The sequence below is a fragment of the Rhagoletis pomonella genome, unplaced genomic scaffold (genome assembly GCF_013731165.1).
Source record: "Rhagoletis pomonella isolate Grant_MI unplaced genomic scaffold, Rhpom_1.0 Rhpom_scaffold_00008, whole genome shotgun sequence".
In the NCBI taxonomy this organism is placed as follows: Eukaryota; Metazoa; Arthropoda; class Insecta; order Diptera; family Tephritidae; genus Rhagoletis; species Rhagoletis pomonella.
The window spans coordinates 13,213,235-13,223,540 of NW_023458562.1; the positions used below are offsets into that span (position 1 = coordinate 13,213,235).

Consider the following 10,306-nt stretch of genomic DNA (forward strand, 5'->3'; position numbering starts at 1 on the left):
TTTTTTTTTTAAGTTTGCCAACATTTAGAAGTCATATAAAATTGAGAGTAAAAAAAAAGAATTGTTTAAAGTTCTTGTTGCTTGAGATTGGAAATGAGAATGTGTGTAAAATTTTAAAATTAAATTGCTTGCAAACGTCAATAATTTGAGAATTTCCTCTCAGCGGTTCTACTTTCCTCTTTTTTTTATCATGAAAAATGCTACGAATGCGGAATGGCAATTATGAAGAACAAATAACATCAAAATTTTTTCCACAGTGTATTGAAATTTTCCTAATTTGGTATCAAGTTGATTTAAATTATTTGAAAAATCTTTACCATTACTCTGGTCTTTAAAGACCTAAGTACAGTAAAATTTAATGGGTTGTATTTTTGTGGAACATTTTAACCCGCTATTATTAATAGTGTGGGTCATTTCGACCCTTGTTTTTTTTTAGTAGTTGAAATTTCGCCCCATTCTTGTTGACTCATTAATCTGAAATTTGGTACGCGTTCTTAGTTCCTATGGCAATACAATTGCATGTATTCCATGTGAATCTACATAAATCCAAGATGGCCATCGCCAGCACTAAATGGCAATATGGCTTTCAAATGAAAGGGTTTGACTAGTAGAGTACAGTATACCATCAAAAAATTCAACTTCCAAAATGGCTGACCCCAAAAAAAGTGTTTCTTATCCCCTCAATATGGGTGCAATGCATTTAAAAAAACAACCCTTTATACCAAATAGCGGCCCAAACAAAATGGTTGATCATAGAGTTTAGACAGTCAATGCATTATCGGATATCTCGAAAACTGAGGGAGCAGATTACGTTCAAACAGATAAATGGACAAGATAAATAAACTCAGCGCAACATTTTTTTACTTTCAAGCATCGGGCCAAAATTATTATACCATTTCATGTTCATGAAAGGTATAAAAAATGGACCCTAACTGACTAGATTATTGGTAACTGTACTTTCATACGAGATTTTTTAAGTAATTTAGATCTACTTCAGACCAAATTCAACACACTGTAGAAACATTTTTTTATGTTTAGGGCCAAAAAATATTCAGAGCTCTTCCTCTTTCGTAGTTGCTAAATCTACTGTTTTATTTTTTTATTTTATTTTTTTTTTGGCTCTCAAGCACTGTACTTAGATCTGCCCGAATTTTTCCCGACGAATACATTTTTTACTTGTTTTTTTTTTTTGTATTTGTAGTAAATTTAAAGATGGTGTAATGTTAAGCCAAATATTTCTACAAAGCAAAAACTATTAAACAAAGCATTGACTGCTGCACACTTTTACCGTTAAAGAAAGGACCCGTCCTTGTGACAGTAAAAAAGTTTAGTCAAAGTTTTGAATAAACGACTGAGCTGAAAAGCTGATTGAAATATTTTGGCAAAAGTTTATGTAAACAGATTTTAAATAAAACTTTTTATAAGTTGTGTAGAAAAAACAGGCATCGAGTATTATTCTGGTCTTGTATGCAAAACAATTAACCAGCTAAGCAAGTTTTTTGCTTAGCAACATTAGCTTTCAGGAGCAAAATATTTTGTGGCTTCTCTATTTTCGCCAACTAAAAATAAACGTTTTTACATGCATACATATACATGCGTGCAAGTACATACATTTCTACCATGTATGCATATACGTACGTACAAAGTATTCTAAAGCTTTCAAACTTTTCATCTATCAGTTGCCAATAATCAGCAAAATATTTACATACACATGTTCGTAGCTATGAATTTATGTATGTGAACTAACTGAAAACAAACATGTGTACAAAAGTTTAGTTTTAAACAAGTTGATAATTGAAAATGAGCGTTAGGCAATGAAGGACAAGCAAGCATATTCGGCCTTATCCTGAATTTCCCCTGAAAATACATTCATACGCAAAAAGAGAAGTGAACGATTTCGGGCGAATATGAAGCTCATGATAAGGCTTATTAAAAACATACAAATAGAATTAGCTACAGTGAAATTTCTCCAGCATTCCAAGGAAGGTATAAAGTTCGTTATAAAATTAAATAAATTGTAAAATATCCGTAGTTTAAATCAAAACAATTCCTTCGAGACTATTAGAAAATATTAAAAACTGTAAAAACAATTATTGAATAGATATAAATAATCTAAATATAAATGGAAATAAATAAATACATCTATAAATTGCGTTAAGGAATTGCGTGATAACTTGGATACCTGAAGATTCTTCAAGATTCTCAGTAATACTTCTGTGTTTGTTATTTTTTAAAGAACAGTGCATTAAAATAGTATGAACAAGTGATATTTTTTTACCAATTCCAAAATTCAGTTTGGGATTTTAATGAAATCATTTATATAAATAGTACATATGTTTACTTTGAATGTACCAAAATGAGTCAGCAGAAAAATTTGGGCGTTCAAAAAAAGCCATCAATGGGTGTAAGTGAAGTATTAATTTATATTAAGAAATACTTAATACTGTAGTACTTAGTACAAAAGTTATAGCATCTAGAAACTTATATTTTCTTAGCAGTAGACAGTTTTACTAACTATAGTGTAAAAATACAAATAAAAAAATTGTTATTTATTTAGCAACTGGTAATAATAGCTACTTAATAAATGCAACAAAAACAAAGTATAATACTAAGGTAGCTTGAAATGTATTGAATACAATTGCAAAAGTAGCGATTAAGGAAATAAGCATACTTATACTACGTTTATACGCATGCATAAGTCGCTTTAATTCATTTCGCCGCGATTCAAAACATATGTATAAACTGGATTTCAATTCGCTTTGAAAGAGCGAAGTGTTTTGGTTCACACTCCATTTCAAATCGGTAGTTTATTTCTCCAGACAGTTAGAAAGAGTGTATAAACACCGCTCTCACTCAAAGCGAATTGGAGGTTAGGCGTTTCCGCTCAAATTCCAAATAATCGCATCAGTATTTAAAAGCTGATTAATAATAATCGTTCTTTTTCTTTGCCACGATTTTATAATGCCGAATAAAACTAGATTTTTATCACTTTCCATTACGTTAACTTATAAAATGTCTAATGAAAACAGCTGATTTTGTTTGCTTTTGAAGACGGTTACTTTGATGCCGATATAAAGCCGTAAGTATAAACACTAGAGCGAAATGTGTACGGTGTCAATGCGCTTTCAATTAAGTCGATTATTCTGTGCGTATAAACGTAGTATTATTTTTAACTCTAAAATCGCGCGAAGAATCAATAAGAAGTTAAATATGAACATGAAATTAATTAAATATTAGTGCATTCTCAGTATAATTACACTACGCAACAATATTGAAAAAAGTCAAAAAACTTGGAATGCCACATAGCACATTTTGTGGGCCTGGTCGAGTATTGAAAAAAGCATAGTTGAAATTTCAAATATACCATAAAAATCTTGAACAATGCAATTGTTGCAGTAATTTGTACAGTTTTCACAAGTTTGGAAAAGTTTTCATCCATTTTTAATTCCAGGAAATCTAAACATATGCATGTATAGAAAAAATATTTCATTATAATGATAATTTTCAAATCAAAATGAAAACTGACGGAGCCGTCGTGCGCCGCAATTGTGCTTCCCCTGACGGATTTCACTGCGGCAACTGTACAGATGTTCTCTTACTGCCGACTGCTTAGCCGTCGTCCGCTGTATTTCTGGGTAGAGCTTTATACGAGAAAATTCAATTATTTTTTATTAACAAAAATTAAATTTTAAATCATCCCCAAAAAATTTTTCATTTTAACTTCTTAACTCCGTCCTTTGGGCATCAAGAAATCCTTAAATAAATGTATGATATCTTGAATACTAGCATTCGGTTTATTCCAACTTTTTCCTTATTCCTACTTTTAGAACATCTTGAACTGATTGTTGAAAATCCTCACGACTCCTGTCCTCCCAATCTTTAGCTAAAATGAATTTGAATAAATTTGGCAAACGACGCAACCTGGTTAGCTTAGAGAGGGAAAAGTAATAGTCGCAAATACAAAATGTCACATTTTCTCACGAACGGTATATTTCCGAAGAAGTAATCGTACCGGCGCGATAAAAATTAATCAGTTTAGTTACGTTTGGGTTTGAACTGTCAAAGCAAGGGTTATTTTATTTAAATTTTAAACAATTCTAATAATAATAAAAGTTATTATCTTCCAACATGGATACACATATTTGTATTTTTTCTTTATTTTTCAGTTGAAACTTGGCTAGGAAATTAACTTCCTTAAGATTACACGGCATTACACAATAAAGAAAATTGTATGAACTTTTAAGTGACCTGGTACAGGTCGTACAGTTGGCCAAGTAATTCACTAAACTGCTTTCAAAATTTTTCTAGCATACACAAAATCTCAACTTATTTCTGGAAAACTATTTATGCATGACTTCCGGCACTGAACAATTTTTAGTTCGGGTATTTTTTAACCAATTTTAAGCTTTATATGGCTGATATCGCTGAAAGAAGTGTACTTCGTCCCCTGAAATTCAAAAAGACGTAACAAACATCTTCGCTGAAGTACAAAAAGGCGTAACTAGTAAAAAATTCAAAATTTAATTTTTGATTGGTATGATGGATTTCATCGAATTACAACTCCCACATCATTTTATGAAAAAAGTATTAGTTACGAATTTTTCCATTTCAGTTACGATGTTGTTACGTCTCTTTGCATTTTAGGTAACGATTTGTATTATTTAAAGAAACAATAAACTTTGTGAAAATAATGTAAATATGGAAAATTTTTGAAATAAATCTGAAATTAAAAAAAAATAAATTATTTTTTTTTCCAGTTATAGGAAATTTTTTATTAAAATTTCAAAAGCAATAGTCTAGCAATAGTCCATTTTAGTCATTACTTCGAAAATAATGTTTAATTCGGAGTAAAACTAGGCACCATTCATTAAAATCAATCAGAAAATTACGAAGTTATAATATTTTTTATAAAAAGACAAACTCAATTTTTTCTGTACCTTTGTTTTTGAAACCTCAAAATTAACCCAATATAATTGATAAAAATGTTCTCTGAAGTATTATGGAAGACATTTTTAAAAATCTTTTGAAAATTCCCAACTTCCGAAATTGTCTATTTATTTTTATAAATGGTACTCAGACTGAAACATTTTTTTCGGAGTTATAACAATAATAATAATTGGTGTAAATTTTAGAATTATTCCTAAAATTTTCCACATATATTTGAATAGTACAAAACAAATAAATATAAAAACTTAAAATTAAGTAAAGACTAACCGAGCTAAAAATTGTTTAGTCCGGGAGTAAAACTGAGTTTTTTAAGAATATGTGGAGAGCTTGAGGGTGTGGGTGGAGGAGGAGTCTGGAGTATAAAGTGCTTATTTACAATACAGTTTTAAAACCGATATGGACCTATGGATGTGAGTTATGGGGAAACGCGAGCAGCAGCAACATCGAAATCCTTCGTCGTGCGCAATTTAAAATCCTTCGAACAATCACCGGAGCACCTTGGTATATGCGAAATGAGAACATTCACCGCGACTTGAGAATACCAGAAGTACGAACCGAAATAGAACAATGGAAGACGAAATATGTATCGAAGCTTTTAGCGCACCCAAATCATTTAGCAAGATCTTTATTGCGTGTCGACAGGACCTCAAGACTACGTAGGAATGACTTACCAGCCCAGTCGTAATCTTTTCTTAGGGCCAGTTAAGAAAATACTCATCCCAACTAGGGGATGTAAATTAAGTGAATAGATTAAGATTCGAAAACTTATTGTTAGGCTCTTAGGCAGGGCAGATTCAATAAAAAACAAATATTAAAAAAAAAAAAAAAGCTTGAGGGTGTTATAAAAGTTTTAACATAGTTTCGTGAATTACTCGACCAGCCCTCCGAGTTGTGCTAGGTCACTTAAAAAGATTATGATCAGTGCAACACCGCGTTATTTGTAAAAAATTAATGTGAATACCGGTTCATCAGCTCTTGAAATTGGAGGCATGTTTTATAGAATATAATGCAGGTTTCGGAAATAATATAATTCGTTATTCTCGCAAAATTTCGCAAATATTTGTAATTTTTGGTATTCTTAATTTTCGAGTTTCAGCTTCTTGGAAAAAAAATATCCAAAACCTGTTAGATTGGCGTGTCGTTTCTTAAATTTTCGCCAACAATTTTTTTATACAATTTTTTGATTTTACTCATTTGTTTTTTGCTCGGCTAACTTGGAATTTTTCATATACTTATCAGCATACAACTACTTAAATAGATGGTATTTATGGAATTTTCTTATGTAATTGGAACTAAAAATCATATTTTGGCTTTTTAGTACGGCTTTTTCTCCCTCGGAGTTCCCTCCGTGAATTTTTTTTGCATCCAGTGGTGACAAACACGTTTTGTTTTGTTGATTTTTCATCTTTCCTCATCCTGCCCTTATATGTATAATTATTTAAGAAAAGTCTAATGTGGCTAATGTGCATATTTATCCAACACTCATTAGCGAAATTCATATATGATTTTTTGAATTTTTGTGGTGATTTATATTAAATAATTGTTTGCACAAGAAAAACTTTGTATAATGAAAAAGGCTAAACATTCCACTTCCTTCTTATGTTCAAGTCTTAATTTGCTTTGAATAAACAGTCCTATGTTGAGACAACTTATTTCACAATACTTATCCCATACCTTCCATACAAGAAGCTAAATCAGCGTAAATAAGGAAAAAGAGCTTACCTCATTTTACACCTGTGCTACATGGGAGCATCTCCTTTAAGCCAAATCACTTTTATTGTTTGGCGCCCTGCTGTTAACACAGAAGCTGTAAAGCCTCCTTTTAAAATATCATCAAGCGCATTGAGATACGTAATCATAATCCGCCCGTCTTTCAGAATATTTACAACACTTCATTGTATTGGGTTTTATTTTTTTTTGACTGTAAGACATTTCGATTTCCACTTACAGATAAGTATACCAAGACCAATCTGTATATATGTAAATATGTTCATTCAAGTAAATGTATGCAATTCTTTGTTTTCGTTTGTATGTGTATACATTTGTTATAGGCTTGTTTGTATTTTCTTTGCATTTATAAAAAAAAAAACAGCCTTAACTTTATTACACTGTCATTTCTGTGCTCAACCTACTTTATTTTCTTTCTCATTTCCTGCAACGAATAATTCGCGAATCACTTCAATTTCGTCTACAAAAATATACCTGGGTTACTCATACGCCATGTACGCTGATGCAGGTGCCAGCGCATGGCTTGCCGACTGGCGCGCGTAAAGGCTGCTTACCTTTGGGATTACCACAACCGCTGCTATTGGAGGAGAAGAAATTCCTGTTGGCGGTGGAACGCGGTGATATTGGCAATGTGCGCAGGTAAGTGTGTGAGTTAATATGCCTAAAGACATGTGTATCGCATACACTCTTCGAAAGAGGCACAACTCAAAAATCAGTTGCGGAAATATAACTGCTTGTGGATCGTACAGATTGAAGGCAATTAACAAAAAAACATTTATAAAGTAATTTTCGAGTAACAGAACATAATTATGAAAAGAAAATTATTTGCATTTATTGGAGATAAATATAACGAATGGATTTGTACAAAAAAAAAATGGAATTAATTTGTTTGAGTTGCGCCTCTTTTGAAGAGTGTGCCCGATATATGTACATATATGTATGTAAGTAAAAGTGCTGCAAGAAAATGCTGACAAAACTAAGCGCTGAAGTGCAAAGTATTTCGAGACGCATCGAAAACAAATTTGTGGCAAAACGGCTGTGCCGTTAACTTTTACTGTCAGTTTTTTTTTTGAAGGCACCCTGGTGTATGAGCGACTTAAAGTTCGCGTTTATTTTATTTTTTTTTGTTGCAATTTGCTGTTCAATGTTCGCATTCCTTTTGACACTTACATATATTTTCACGTACTTAGTGAAATACAAATTTATCGTGCTTACATTTTTTAAACTATATTTGCGCCCATGGCGCTGATTTTCTTTGTTAAATGCCTTTCACTTTGCTTTTTTTGAGTTATCTTACATTGTGTTATAGCTGCAGCATTGTTGACAGGCAATTTACTTATGAAGAGCAGCAGTAACTACAACCTCTTTTGATATTTAATAAACTCAGGTGTAAAGCTAATGAATGCTGCGGAGAGATAGTGAATTTTTGCGCGGTTCCTTGTATGCGCCAAAAGAATTTGTTCTGAGGGTGAAGAACACTTTGCTTCAGAAGCACTTCCTGTGCGAGTGTTTTTTCCATAATTTTTTTTTATACATTTTTTTTAATAATTTGAAGATAAATATACATACGTAATTTTGGTTTGAAATTTTTTTCACAAAACTTCTTTTATCAACCCTTGAATGACCTTCGAACTTCAATTCGTCCTGGGCTTATGAAATGAGTGAACATGTCTTTATTGGAAAACGAAAAAATATGATTTAATGGGTAGGGTATGCTCTACTTTTTGGTCGTATTACCCACTTCTGGTTTAGATATCAAAGAGATGGCTGAGACATTTGGGCAGATATATTGTCATTTACCCGTCCTTGGAATTAATCTTACACCTATTTCTCTACTTATTGAGCCCAACCCAGTCGAAATAACCCGTAGATTACCGGTATAGGGAGGGTTAAAAATATGCTATCACAGCAGCAACCGAGGATTTATCTTTGACCAGAAAGAAATCTAAAAATTTCCTACTAATAGTGATACTTCTGCCACGAAAAAGGGTTTTTTTTTTATAAAAATCATCTGCTATGCGAAGGCTGTGAAATGCCCCATAAATGTCGAATATTTTTACTCATAAATTTTAGCTTATTCCAAATGTGATATGAGCAGTAAACTTAGACGATTAGCTTAAATACCTCGTCTCTGGGACTACAAGAGCAAGCCTTGTCGCCTAAAAGATTAACTTTGCCTTATTTTCGCTCGTACTCTGGACTATTGTAATTGATGGATGAGGAACCTTTCATAATTTTTTTTTTTGGACCTGTGTAATTGATCAAGCAAGCGCAGGAAGAAGGAAATAAATAAATTTATTGCTTCGTGTATTCAGTAAGCTGTAGGCGATATAATTAAAAAATTGAAGTGTGCATTCTACTTACAGCTACGATCGGCTCCTATGGATGTAAATTTAGAGTAAAAATTAAGGAAGAAATTAATGTATTAGTGCCACTATAAGGTAGATGAGGAATGGTCCTAGAACTTATACATACAAATTTTTTAAACCAGCCGTGAAAGGACGAATAAAAGTGATGGGTGTCTTCAGCTCTAAGGGATTTAAGAATTATTACTATTTTGGGCGTTTTCGAAAGGCATCCCACCTGATGAACCCTGATTTCATATTTTTGAGTAGCTCAAATGTCTTAATTTTCATCTAGCGGCAAGCTCAGGAAAAGGGCAGATCCGACGGGTTTGGGTTGTAAGTGGCGCACCATGGCATCGATGATGGGATTCAAGGGATGGGAGTTGGCGAAGTTATCGATTGATTCTCTATGAATAGCTTTTCTATTACAATAGACTATATTTTGATTGTCGGTCTGGTTCAGCGGATGGTGTACGTATGTATTTTCATTCCCAATACAGTCATTTTTATTTTTGTATTTTTTTTGCGCTAAGGTTCTGGTAAATGATGCGAATAATTCTGATGATAATAAGAATTTACTCTAAACCTCACCGGCATATTATTGATTCGAGGAAATATTCGTTTTCATGAGGTTGTATTCCTATTCTCATCGTTTGCCGGAGCCTTTACATGTAATCCAAAATACTTCGAACTTATTTTGTCTTATTGATTTCTTAATTAAATCTATACCTGTTGGTATTTTGGTCATAATTTCTGACTAATTATAGAGAAAATATATGTGAAATCAAACAGGTTCAGCCGGGTTTTTCTTAATTTGAAAATAAGCAACCGTTTTCTTCCAAATTGCCATTTCGAAACAGGCGAATAATTGAACACCCTAGTGTGAATGCAAACTAGTGGCTCAGCTTTCGAGATATCCGACTGAAAATTGGTAAGTGGGCGCCTTTTGAACTAATTAATTGTACCGGGTCTGCTGAGAAAAACGCTAAGACCGGTGCTCTACAAGGTAGTCAAGCACTATTTTACTTATTTGTATTTAATTTTTCGATACTTATAATAGGTAAATATTAAGTGTTGGTGGTTTTAAGACTTAGTCTAACACTAGCTAAAATACCATGTGGCTTGTTTGCGCTTTTTTGCCTGTAAAAATTTAGCACGAACATTTAAGTAGTAGTTGCTCTGGTACCTTTCAGTCTAACATTTATATGCGCTAAATGCAAGTATCTATATATGTAGGTATGAAAAAGTAGACGACTTCGTTTATTTGGGAACCAGCATTAACACCA

At 32.6% G+C, this 10,306-nt stretch overlaps 1 protein-coding gene across 2 annotated transcripts in view; it reads left to right on the plus strand.

Moving 5' to 3' along the window:
- Window positions 1-10,306, plus strand: part of LOC118744216 (transient-receptor-potential-like protein) — a 58,128-nt gene that overhangs the window by 9,945 nt on the left and 37,877 nt on the right. Inside the window, exons 2-3 of one of the 2 annotated variants that reach the window (XM_036477075.1) lie at window positions 2,160-2,404; window positions 7,184-7,314. In XM_036477075.1, coding sequence (XP_036332968.1) covers window positions 2,357-2,404; window positions 7,184-7,314 — 179 coding nt within the window. In that variant the 5' untranslated portion in view covers window positions 2,160-2,356. The remainder of the gene's footprint in view (window positions 1-2,159; window positions 2,405-7,183; window positions 7,315-10,306) is intronic. The other variant, XM_036477074.1, reaches the window with a different exon arrangement.